The sequence below is a fragment of the Delphinapterus leucas genome, chromosome 8 (assembly GCF_059928025.1).
Source record: "Delphinapterus leucas isolate spDelLeu-1000000601 "Yukka" chromosome 8, BTC_Dleu_Yukka2, whole genome shotgun sequence".
Taxonomy (NCBI): domain Eukaryota; kingdom Metazoa; phylum Chordata; class Mammalia; order Artiodactyla; family Monodontidae; genus Delphinapterus; species Delphinapterus leucas.
The window spans coordinates 70556792-70570412 of NC_143136.1; the positions used below are offsets into that span (position 1 = coordinate 70556792).

Genomic DNA, 13621 nt, shown 5'->3' on the forward strand with positions numbered 1-13621 from the left:
ATCTAAAAAAACAAACAAACAAACAAAAAATGGTTCTGAAGAACCTAGGGGCAGGACAGGAATAAAGACGCAGATGTAGAGAATGGACTTGAGGACACGGGGAGCGGGAAAGGTAAGCTGGGATGAAGTGAGAGAGTGGCATGGACTTATATATACTACCAAATGTAAAATAGATAGCTAGTGGGAAGCAGCCGCATAGCACAGGGAGATCAGTTCGGTGTTTTGTGACCACCTAGAGGGGTGGGACAGGGAGGGTGGGAGGGAGATGCAAGAGGGAGGGGATATGGGGATATATGTATATGCACAGCTGATTCACTTTGTTATAAAGCAGAAACTAACACACCATTGTAAAGCAATTATACTCCAATAAAGATGTTAAAAAAACCCCAAAAACTTGTCTAACTGACTGACAAGTGAATTTTTAGACATCAGCTTTCTTCAAACATATCAGAGCTTCTATGTTTACTTGCAATTGACAGGTACAGCACATCCTACTTCCTTAATGTTAGCACTGATGGCAGCTCCACAGCTCCATTACTGTTTTACTATTCTAAACCTATAAAATCTTTCCTGCTCCTCAAAGCTACCATGTATCTGCTGATCTAATCACAATGATAGCTACATTAGAAATTTGCCAACTGTCTAACTGGCATCTTTCAGTAACAACTGCATTCTTTGTATTTTTTTTTTTTTTTTTGCGGTACGCGGGCCTCTCACTGTTGTGGCCTCTCCCATTGCGGAGCACAGGCTCCGGATGTGCAGGCTCAGCAACCATGGCTCACGGGCTCAGCCGCTCCACGGCATGTGGGATCTTCCCGGACCGGGGCACGAACCTGTGTCCCCTGCATCGGCAGGTGGACTCTCAACCACTGTGCCACCAGGGAAGCCCCATTCTTTGTACTTTTAAACTTTTGTTTAAAGCATATAACTCAGATGAAAAAAGATGTATAAAGAATAAATTATATATAGAAAATCAGAAATAAAGCATAAAAACATCTCTATACACATGAACACATGGTCTCTAAATAATTAAAAGTTCAAATAAACTCATATAATATATACTTTGTATCTCGGATCCTAGAATCTGAAAAAACTTTATAACATTCAATAACGTCTATATTGGTTATTAAATCAGAGGGCAGTTTAGAGTTATTGAATGAATGAGTGAAGAAAATTTACCAACATCACTAAATTCTTTTATGTATTCTACATTTTTGCTCTCTATATTTTCTTGTGTCAAAACACTCTAGACTTTTGTATAACTTCCACACAAAAAAAGGGATAGAAAGGTGACAAAATCTTTTGTCACACCCTATACGCCTAGGGTAGCATTTAGTTTGCAACTGAAGTGGTTCCCAGAGCCGTATTATAAAAAAATCTCATTTCCAAGATCATAAAAATGATCCAGGGGAACTCCCTGGCGGTCCAGTGGTTAGGAGTCTGCGCTTCCACTACAGGGGGGCCTGGGTTCGATCCCTTCTCAGAATTTGTATTTATATTAAAATATAAAATTTGCTAAATAATAACTGCTATCATGACATATGTTACTATGTCTGACAATGGTGTCCTGCAAACAAGATAGTAGTCTTTGCCAAGAATAAGTGTATGCATTTTTGTGTTATTTGATTTCTTACAATTTTTAACTTTTAAAGTAATAACATGCGACAGTTTCTTGGTGCTCTAAAGCACTGCTCAGCTAATCTCCTCTGGAAAGTCTATATTCATATTAGAATTTTTGAAATTATTCTCAAGATAATAAGCTATGATTATTTCTTTCCTCTGAGATGAATAACAATAGGATTCAGGTGAGTCAAATTCATTATTAAATTCTGCCAGGTTCCTTTAACTCTCATTAATATTTATCATATGGTAAATGATGTACTATGCTGCCCCCACGCACACCCTTGATCTTTTGGTACCCTCTTCTGTATACCACAATCAACAATCCCTGTGATGCTTTTATTTTTATTTTTAAAAATATTTATTTATTTAGGCTGTGCTGGGTCTTAGTTGTGGCATGCGGGCTCTTTTAGTTGTGGCATGTGGGATCTAGTTCCCTGATCAGGGATCAAACCCGGGCCCCCTGCATTGGGAGCGCGGAGTCTTAACCACTGGACCACCAGGGAAGTCCCCCTGTGATGCTTTTAAATACAGTATGTCTACAAAATCTTTGATAATCTTTTTTTTTTCAAGAAGAACTTATTTTATCTCTGGAGCACTTAGTGACTTGTTTCTAATGAACAGAATAAAGTGGAAGCAAAGGTGTGATTTTAGAGACTAGCTTGTAGAAAGCACTGTGGCTTCCTCCTTGCTCTCTTGGATCTCTTTCTTTGTTACTCTGAGGAAGATAGCTGGCACACTGTGATGAGAGGCCCATGTGGTGAGGTATCTTGCCAACAGCCATCTTGGAGTGAGCCATCTTGGAAGTGTATCCTCTAACCACCGTTAAGCTTTCAGGTGACTGGAAGCCCTTGGCCACATTCTGACTTCAATCACATAAGATCCTGAATCAGAACTACCCAGCTAAGTCACTTCTGAATTTCTGACCCACAAAAAGTGATTAATAAATAGTTGTTGCTATATATTGGGGTAAATTTGGGGTACTTTGTTTTGTTTTTTTTGTTTTTTGCGGTACACGGGCCTCTCACTGTTGTGGCCTCTCCCGTTGCGGAGCACAGGCTCCGGACGCGCAGGCTCAGCAGCCATGGCTCACGGGCCTAGCCGCTCTGCGGTATGTGGGATCTTCCTGGACCGGGGCACGAACCCGTTTCCCCTGCATCGGCAGGCGGACTCTCAGCTACTGCACCACCAGGGAAGCCCGGTACTTTGTTATATGATAGATAATACAATGAATCCTATCTCAACAAGAAATACTGTACAAACTACAGTGGTGTACAAGAGGTGAAACTCAAGTTTTCCATTAAACTGAGTACTTCTCCTCTAATGTCACTAAACTACAAGCAGAATACTAAGGGTCATCCAATGACACAGGTTCTGCGACCTTGACTTTTTTATGTCCTTTTAGAAATCAAAGGACTCTTGCACGCTCTTTGTGTAGGATTTCTATGAACAAACTAAACTATACGTTTCATGTTTCTCAAATACAATTTTCTAAAAGGTCCTCTTTTCCCTCAACATATTCCTTTTTCCTCCACTCTATGTGTCTCATTTTCCAAGGCAGCCATAGTTGCCATTTGCCATAATGTCTGGGGGTCTTTCCCTTTTCAAATAACCTATCCAAGTCCCAAACAAGGTAAACAGTTCTCAAACTACCCACCAAATAGGAGGAGGAAAGGACTGTGAGTGGTTAGCAGTAGCCTCCTTCTGTTGTTGGTTCAAAACGTTTCTATTAACTCACTAATTCATTACAGAGGCTAGGCCAACTGATTGGGAATGTAATTTCTAAAATCAGTTAAGTTTTTCATGACACAGAGAACTATATTCAGTATGATAAACCATAATGGAAAAGAATATATACATATGTATAACTGAGTCACTTTGCTGTACAGCAGAAATTAACATAATGTTGTAAATTAACTATATTTCAGTAAAAAAAATAAAATCAATTAGTTTTTGAGAAGGCTAATAAAATAAAAGCATATTGAAAACAGAAAATTGTGCCATTATCTTAGCCATTTCTGCATACTACCTTCTAGGTTTTGTCTTGTGTATACATGCATACTTTGACAAAATTGCAAGCAACCAATACGGAATTTTTTCATTTTGGAAAAACCTTAATGATATCCATGCCAATCAAACTCCTTCAGGAAAGGATTTCAATTGTATTACCTAAAAGTGTATTTAATTATAACTTAATTAGCTCGATCAACATATATGCCAATGGAAAAGATTTTAATTTCAATTGGCCAGTATTTTTCTAAATTAGGACTAATTTTTGTAACGCATATATAGCCAGCTCTTAAATACTCAATAAATCCAATTTATCCATTCTTTTAGAATATATTTCTTCTCTTTAATCCTTTATATGTTTAGTGCTCATTAGCACTTTGGCTCTAGATATATAAAGGAAGATTAGAAAACTGAAATATAAAACTGCTAATTTTTATTATAGTACAAAAAGATTGAGTTGATGAGCTATTCAAAGAGTTAAATACGTAGCTGTCAAATAAATCTTTCCCCTGTTAGTAAAGATAATTAAGAGAACTCACTGAATTTAGATTTATTTCCTACTTGGAGCTTTATATTTTTCCCTCTTATGGTCTGTCAACAAATAAGGTTATAATTGATGCAACATTATTAATTTTTTGGAAATAAGCTACCTTTGACATGATTTCTGTTACTTACACTTAATTTCAGCCCAGCTGTTCAGATATATATATATTTGAGACATAAAGATATCTTACAAAATTAAAACAAACATAATTTAAAAAAGAAATCTGTTTGAAGGTTCTCTTTGAACACTAATTGACAAACTCTAAAACTTTCATAATGACAAATTATCCAAATTCAAAATAAACTAAATTATTAATATATCTTAGAGCCTTTCACATTATCCCCTTTGTTCTAATCAAGACTGCTACTTTCAAAAATACTTTCTATGTACTTGAGCTGCAGATAGTTTATTATTTTCAGAGAAATGTTATAATTGGAATAAATATAAGAATTTTGACTAAAAATTGATGATAAATCATGACATTTAGAAGTCTCTGAAACAGGAAAATGGTCTGCAAATGTTATTTACTTAAGCACTAAATTTATGTCAGCATTTTATAGTAGTTCAATGATTTTAAAATGTACTATAATAGGCTCTATCACAAAATTGTATTCTAACACTCAGAATCACTGTTTCTGAATTTTGTCTTTTGCAAAATAAACCTGAACATGTTCCAGTGGCACAGTTTCTTGTGTTTACTAGCAGTTTTAGATAAACGGAAATTGCAGTGGGGGTGAAGAGAGCTGAATGATTCAAATAAAAGTCCAATAATGATTCTAAATAAAGAAATATGAACTGGGAGATACTGTAGGGAATTTTTCATTCTAAAATTTTTATTTATAGGGAACTGTCAAACTGGATTTCTCAGATTTGATGTTAAATAAAAACAAGTTAAGATAGTCTTAGTTATGGGATAAGTAACTGAATAACCTTGACACACAAAGTTAAAATCTCCTACCTGATTTAGAAGGGAATAAATAAATAAATATAGCACCCTTGACTTAATTGTCTTGTGGTTGTTAAGTGTCCTCATTTGTTAGGAGATATTATTTCACTCAAGAGCTGTTTCATCTCACTAAAACACAACTCATCTCATTAAAAAAATTCATTTTTAAACATAAAATTCCAATGATTCAGAAAAGCATGGAGAATAATACAATATACATCTGTATTTCGACCACCCTGATTTAACGAGCATTAAGATTCTGCCATATTTTCTTCAGAACTTCTCTTTAAAAACAGAAAAGCTACAGATATACCTGAAGCCCTCTTTATTCCTTTCCCAGAATCAGTCTCTTTTCTCCCCACCTTCATTTTTCTAAAGAATACCCTTCCTGCATACGTTTTTATACTTCTACTACACGTTTATATTTTTATAAATGATGTCATAATGTTTTATATTTTTAAAAAATCTAAATAAATTATTCCCATTTTTTCATTTTGAAATTTCCATTTTTTACTCAACATTGTTTTTGAAATCTAGGTATATTAATATATAAATATTTAGTTTAATTTTTCTAAAATGTTTAATTGTAAGGATATACCATTCTGCTACTGACAGATGTTTAGGTTGTTTCTAACCAATGTACCATGAACATCTTTGTACACATCTCTCTGCAGATATGCAATATTCCTTTTTATATTGCTTCAATGAAGACTTTTGCTTAAGCTAGTTAGGCGGATTTTGTTTTTTAATTAAACACAGGCAAATGAAAAAACTAGAATGCTATTTTCTAGCCCAGAATCATCTGTGTCTTACTATCTTATTTCTTTCTATGTAAAATCTTTTATTTCATTGGTAAACACCTGTGAGATAGAAAAGAGAATACTAGGAAATAGGAAATTTAAGTCTTTATTTTACTTGGAAATAGTGCTTCAAATATATTTAGGAACATGTAAGTTACTTGTTTGTATATAGAGAACTTCTGTTTAGAATTCCAGTGGTGGATCCATTTCAGGAAAATAAAATGGGGAAGATGTGTTATGTACCACCATTTAAATTTTGATTCTTGCAACAGCAGTGTTAGGGTTGAAAAGAATCTTATCCACTTTCTCCACCGTTCCTGCCCATCCCAAATGTGACAGAATACTGACTAAATAATTCAAGAAGCCCGATTTCTCATTTATTTCCTTTAGGGAATAAACTGGCAGCGCAGTCTACCTTTGATTCTTTTTCTTTTGGTATTCGTGATTTTACGTTATCATGTGGCTGATCCAGAGTCAAATTATTCCTCCTTGCTTCACTGTCTTCAAGCAGGGGAACACAGCCATAACTGTTATCTGTAAGACAAAAACCTCTTAGACATAAGTGGGAAATCCTTGTTTTTGGTACCACCTGGAAAAGTAAAAAGAATACAAACCCAAATCCCTAATTTTAAAGAGTAGAGATTTTAAACTATGAATTTAAAAAATTCTTTAGATAATAGTTACTTTGACAATTTGCCCATTTAGGTTTTGGCATATTTGATTCATATTTTTTTACTTTCATTCCCACTAAACGCACAAAACCCCTACTCTTCCAGTATCAGTAGTATATAAAATATGTAGAATTTAGAAAACTAGAAGTATGTTCTTTGTATCTTATCATCAGCAATGTAATTAAACTTTTATTTAAGTCATATTTTCAGGTATGCATTTCTTGTTTATGATAATTATTTGCATAATACTCTATGCTTATTATTAAAAAATGAGAAAATGCAGACATGCTGAAAAGAATAAAAAAATAAAAGCTACCCACAGTTTTTATTATCTGTGAATTATTCCTGTTAACATTTTGGTTTATATTTTATCAGAATTTTTCTTTTCCAATACATATAAATTCACAAAAGAATCTTTTTTTTTGCATAGATAAAATTACATTTATTTTTTATCTTGCTTTGCTCAGTTTGCCATATGTCATGAATATGTCTCATGTTTGTAACTGAACACCTATTATCACTTTTCTTGGCTACATAGCTGTTCACTACACAAATGACTGTGATTTAACTGTTGAACATTTATTTCTAGTTTTCCATTATTAGAAATTATACTGTGATGAGCATCCTTGCATATATACCTTGAGTACTTAAAGAAATATCTTCTTATGATATATTCTTAGGACTTAAATTTTTGGTTTAAAAGGCACAGACATTTTAAAAGCTTTTGCTATTTATTGACAAATTGTCTTCTAGGAAGTTTTATCAACTTAAGAGTTCCACCAGATAATATATGTGAATGTCCATTTTCCCATTTCCTGCAACTGTTCATTTCTTAAATAAACATAACTGTACCACAGTTATTAAAATATCAGAACTACTGTAAAACAATGGAGAAATAAAATAGAAAAACTTAACTTCCATCTTTCTTTTCTCCCAGAGGTTTAAGAAATAAATAAAAATTTAACATGAACATACCTTGACTGGAATTCACAAGAAGTAACTGTGATTTTAGCTTGTCAATAATAGTTTGTTGAAGTGACAGCTGTTCCTGTTGCTCACGTATTCTCTGCTCATAGTTCTCAGTCTGCTGACATAAAAACCAGTTAGCCTGATATTTACTGACAGACATGTACATACATTTACTGCCCCTTAATAATTACATATAGATATGAGTTACCCATATTGCCACTTCCCAGGTACTGGAGCATTTATTTATGAGCTAAAAATAGGATCCAATAATGCATTTATAATCATTACACATAAGTGATTTAAAACGCTTTAAACACTGTAAAATTTTAAAAATCTTCTTAAAGAAATTTCAGTTAAGAGTTCAATGTATAGTTCCTTGGATAAAAATTATAATTTAGAATTTAATCCTTAATAATAAAAAAAAAGCATGAATGACAAAATGGATATTAAAGTTATTCTATAAAAATACCCACTAACTTTAAAAAGTGAAGATTTCATGTCTTTTAAATAAACACACTTTTGAATTTACTTTTAGAGTACAAAAACACAAAGGAAGTAGCTATAGCTAAAACACTAGGAAAATCAAAGGACATGTACAAATTATAAAATACATTGATCAGAAACTTCTAAGATTAAGTTTTAAGAAGTCAAGAGAGCACATGGTTAATCTCTAGTGGATATCTTAAATACCACAATTTCCCTTATATTTTTAATCCATTCACCTTACTATTTCATTGCAGTGGCTGTGAGAATTAAACAATGAAAGAAGAACACGAGTTTGCATTAGAGGATACAAATGTTGCAAACCCGAAATTTGAAAACGTTCCATTACAATTATCAAATTAACACGAAGTCTGAAAAATATATGACCAAAAAATAATAGAGAATTCTTTAACAATTTCTATCACTAGAAGAACATATAAATGACTAAATTGTAAATTCCTTGAAATATGAAATGGGGTTCTAATAATCTTGGACTGTCCTTCAATAGATACTAAATATACTATTTTGAATTGATACTTAATCAAGGTTCAAAATTAATGAAGCTCTATTATTTTCAGAGATCTATAAACCTAAAGTTCTTTATATACACAGCTGTTCCTAGATTCCCAAAGTAAATCAGCTTAAGAAATGAAAGCAAAATACCACATTTTCCCAAATAAAAGGTGAAATTTTATAAGTATTACACTTCAAACATGAGTAACTGACAAAGCTGGTAAATAACCCAAGTGGTGTGTTGTCTTTGCATGTTGCCTGAGGGTAGTATCATATAACTTGATACTCCCATAGAACTCTGCAAAGTAACTTACACATAGGAGGAATTCAGTACAGGCTTATTGAAAAAATAAAAGAAATAAAGAATCCAATTAAAAGAAAATCCAAGTAAATTTTATTATAATGAATAAAAGAATGAGTCTTTTGAATCTGTCTGAACCATATGTCCTATGACTAGGAGCCTGAGAACAGAACCTTGAATACCAAATTCCAGTCGAGGGCCAGGCTTCCCCAAATAAGACTTCTTATTCCTACATAAACTTACATCCAAGCCCCTAGAAAGAGTGGGTAGGCTGACTGTAAGAAGGGTTTAAACCTCTAATGCAAATTCTGTAATACTTTAAATTTACCTGGCTACACAGAGCCACCAGGGCTGAGGAATCAGCAAACACACTGATATTACAGTCTGTACTATCTACTTCTGTGTATTTAGAACTTTCTCTAAAGAACTCAAAGCTTTTCATAAATATCAACGAAAAATTACCCATTCTTTCACTATTCTTTGAGAGCTATATATATTCTACTATCCAGCATTAAGTAACCAGTACAAAAAAACTTAGTAAGTTAGAGACGGGCCCAGAATAAATGTATAAGTTATTCAAGCCTCAGTCCATCCTCCATGTACTATATATTTTCCCCCAACCTTAATGAAAAAACAAATGACTTGTATTTTCTTTTGGAACCAACTCAGAAAGCCTCTGCCAGGTAATTTTCATCTTCTAGTTTCTGGCTTAAAAATATACTTTAGCACATCTGCATATAACATATTACAATAAATGAATAATGCTGAAAATGTTTTCATTAGCTGGAAAAAAATCTATAGATCAACAATAATTTCAAGTTGAAGTTTTGAACTATTTCTTAAACAACTTAACAAAGTACTTTATAAACTTAAGCAAATTCTGTAATAATTTAAAAACCAATACTCTGGAAGTATAGCAGGGGAAATAGAACAGCAATGACCCATGTTCTTTTACTGTTCTTTCCACATACTTACATTATATCAATTACAGTAGTCTAGCCTAAATGTTTATATGTATGACTTCCCTTTAGACTATGACCTCCTCAAGGGCAGAGACTATTTTCTCCTGAGTACCCCATCTCCAGAGTACAGCAGAGTACCTAACACACACTGAGATGCTCAATAAATATTAGTCGAATAAATAAACTAAGTTTTATAAGGAAATATAAGAGAAATAGATATGCCTTCAGAAGTAACCTGAAGGAATGGAGATAAGGTTTTGCTTACATTTCTATAAGGAAAATAGGAAAAATAGAGACAGTAGGTCAGTAGGTAAATAAGACAAAAGGAAATTAAGTTTCAGAAGATGGATGCAAAAAAAAAAGGCCATGTCTGAAGATTTTCTTTTTCTTTTTTTGGAAAAAAAAGGGAAGCTTATACTATCAGAAAAAAAAGTACTAATTTGAGAAGAGAAAATACATATTTAGAAAATAGTATAAAGCTTCTGACCACAAGGCTATGAGAGGGGAAGTCCAGAAGGGGATACTGTATCAAACTGGGAAATAACCAGCAGAATTCAGTTTACTTGCTATGTTTGGAAACTAACAGGAACAAGAAGTTTGGTTTTTTTTTCTTTTTAGTAAATGCTTTTGTTCACTGAACAGATGTCAACAAACTTACTATCTGAAAAGTCTTTTTAAAAGGTCAGATAATTGTTGCACTGTCACAGTATTTTTTTTAAAAAAACCAGTACAATTAAAAAGCAAGTACATTCCAGCACTACCAAAGACCCAACAAAACAGAAAAATCACTAACAACCACATTGAAAATGTACAACAGCAATGTCTTGTCAACACTTCTGTACAGAGCACAGACATGACAGCTAAAACAGACAGAAGAGAAGATGCTTTTGACAGCCAGTGTGTGTGAATGATTCTTTGAGTCAGATGGCAGCAACAAGTTACCAACTAGGAGATCTGCATGACAACTAACCATCCATCTGTATCAAACACCATCTGGCCGAGATGACTCTGGCTTCTGTGTATTTGACACTCCTTCCAGTTCCAAAGACTAGCAAAACAAGTGGTCTATCAGCATCTAAAGAGGTAAACAGGTACTTAGGTACTTGGTGCCAGAATGTACTTTGTATTCTTTCTCAGTGTTCAAAAGCAAAACTTAAAACAATGGTGATTAAATACAGTACACATCTTGAATTTACTAAAAATGGTTGTCCATACATACTCTCGACTATCATAAATAAAGCAAAAAGCTTATCTTAAGAAATGTCCCTTTATCCAGGCAAAATTTCAATCCATCTTCAAAACTAAGGCAGCATATTCTCTATAATTTTGGACATACAGCTGCTCAAGTTTTCATGGGTTTCATAAATATTAATATAGAGTTCTATAAATTGAATTTTTTCCTACTGCTGATACTGAAAATTCTCATTTTTCATTTCCAAAGCACGTATTTCCTAAATGGGAAAAAAAGTTCAAGTGTCCTTAAGTCATCCATAATTCTCTAAATAGGTCAAACATTATCTCTTCTCATCCTCAAGAACTAATCCCAATATTCTGAGACATACCATTCTTTTCCTCTAAGTATAGAAAGAATAAAAATTTTAGTAAATATTGAATGGATTAAAAGAAAAAGCCTTGGTTTAAAAACCTTTCAAACTGTTCCAAGATTAACAAAGAGGACAAAAGCTTTATTGAAGGATTTGCTTGGCTACCACAAAAGCTCTCAATAGGGAGCTCCACAGTTCATGAAGGAAGATAATTAAATATTAATTATTCCAATACATAACACTTCAGACACAAACTAATTGTCTTATCTTGAAACTTTGGTAAACTAAAAACCAACTTCAATTTTAGGTTAAAAAAAAAAAGAGACGGTATAGGATTAAAAACTCAGAGATATAGTTTACACAGCTCATTGCTAAACCATTCTCTGCTATATTCTCCTATAACTAAGAAGTTATAAACCCTGCCCTCTCCCACCTTCCTGATACCAAGACTCACCTGGGAGATCTGCAATTTGACAGATCAGATTATCAATCTGATTATCTACTATTAAGTGACAGTGCTGTCACCAATTTCTCTGCATGCCAAATGGTAAACTATTTTTATTTTACAATATTGCATTGTGGTCCTGATTAATTTATTCAACTTCTTTGAGCCTTGGTTTCTTTCACTTTGAAATGAAAATAATATTTACTTACAGGATTGAAGGAGATTGTTTATTATGGTACATAATAAGCTCTTTGCAAACATTAGTTACTTTCCTGTAATAATGAACAACGTTTCCACATAATATCTGTTACTATAGCATGTAGTGCATATGTCCATTAACTAAAGCTCTGATTATCACTGTACATAGGCAATTTGTCACCAGACTTACCACACAACCACCCCATGCTCTAAGCCAGTTTCTCAGTCCTTCTAGTTCACTGTAATCTAGGACTCAGAAGCTTTTCTTCAAGAAATCAGTGTGGTATCTCCATTGAATCAAAAACATTCTGTCAAGCAAAAAAACAAACTCTGGTTGTTCAAAGTTTACAAAGAGACTAAATAGGCTCAGAAATGATTAAGAAACAAAATTGTCCTTAAAAACTACAAAAGTAGCACGTTTGTTGAAAACAATGCAAAAAACAACAAAATGTCCACCATTACCAACATAACAAAACCCCAGATATGTACAAAGTAAAAGTGACAGTCTCTTCCTTTACTTTGCTCTCCTTTCCTCCTCAGAGGTAATTACTACTGACACTTGGGCATTTGCCCTTTCAAAACTTCTGTGTACATGTGTATGTATCTTTTTTTTAAAATGTGAACTGTTTTGCAACCAAATTTTTCATCAACACATTATCATCATATGATCATTTCACTGACTACTATGCTCCGGAAATTAGAGAGCTTTATTTTCTCTATCTCACTTAATCCTTAAACTAACCTTCTGAGATTATTTCCCACATGTTATAGATGAGAAAACTGAGGTACAAAGAGTTACAAAATAACCTGCTCAAGGTTTCTCAGTAGGTAGTAGAGCTGGGATTTGAATACAGGTTTGCCTGACCACAATGCCCAAGACCCTAAATAAGCACCATGGCTAGACTCATGTGAGTCTATCTAGCTCTACCAAGGTCCTCTTTTTGCTATATATTCTCCCTTCAGGCAATCTCATTCCCAGTGGTTGGTTATTTCCCAGACTTTCAAATTCTCCTTCTAGCAGAACCCTCCTTTGAACTCTATATCTATGTGGTCAAGTGCTCCTGAAAAAGCATTTCAAATTTTACTTACTCAAATCCGATGATCTCCTCCCTCCAACTAACAAACCCCTCAAATCCCCTGCAACCCCACCAAATCGGTCCTTTTCTAGTATTCCTTCTCTCAGTACATGGCACCGCTATTTATCCAGAAAGCTACAACCATCCTTGACATTTACTTGTTCTATTGCCAATCCATCACCAAGTGTCAATTTTAATCTTAAATACTCTCAAATCTATCCACTTGTTCATTTCCAATGTAGACATAACAGTTCAAGCATCCAACATTAATGAACTACTGCAACAGCCTAACTGCTCTTCTTAAATCTATCAGCCAATCCACTCTCTACACTGTAGCCATAGTGTTCTTTGCAAAATGTAAATCTAATCATAAGACCCACTCTTTCCTCCTCCCACCCCTTCCCCCAAAAAACCTTAAATGGCTCCCTACTGATTATAGAATAAAAAACCAAAAATCTTCAATATGGCCTCTAAAACTCTACAAAGTCTTGCCCTTGACTCTTCTCATTGCATTATTTCCCTTATACTTTCAGTTCTTT

General features: G+C 33.8%; 1 protein-coding gene across 13 annotated transcripts in view; it reads right to left on the reverse strand.

The window, feature by feature from the left end:
* The window catches only part of TANK (TRAF family member associated NFKB activator), a 150371-nt gene that overhangs the window by 88132 nt on the left and 48618 nt on the right, over positions 1–13621 (reverse strand). For 10 of the 13 annotated variants that reach the window (XR_016394148.1, XR_016394146.1, XR_016394147.1 and 7 more), the window contains exons 3-4: positions 7567–7678; positions 6336–6454 (exon numbers count right to left, since the gene is read on the reverse strand). Coding sequence is in view for 9 of the 13 variants with exons in the window: in XM_089916769.1 (XP_089772895.1) it covers positions 6336–6454; positions 7567–7678 (231 nt within the window). In the remaining 4 variants the exon portion in view is untranslated. The remainder of the gene's footprint in view (positions 1–6335; positions 6455–7566; positions 7679–13621) is intronic. The other 3 variants (XM_089916764.1, XM_022569850.2, XM_022569853.2) reach the window with 1 other exon arrangement.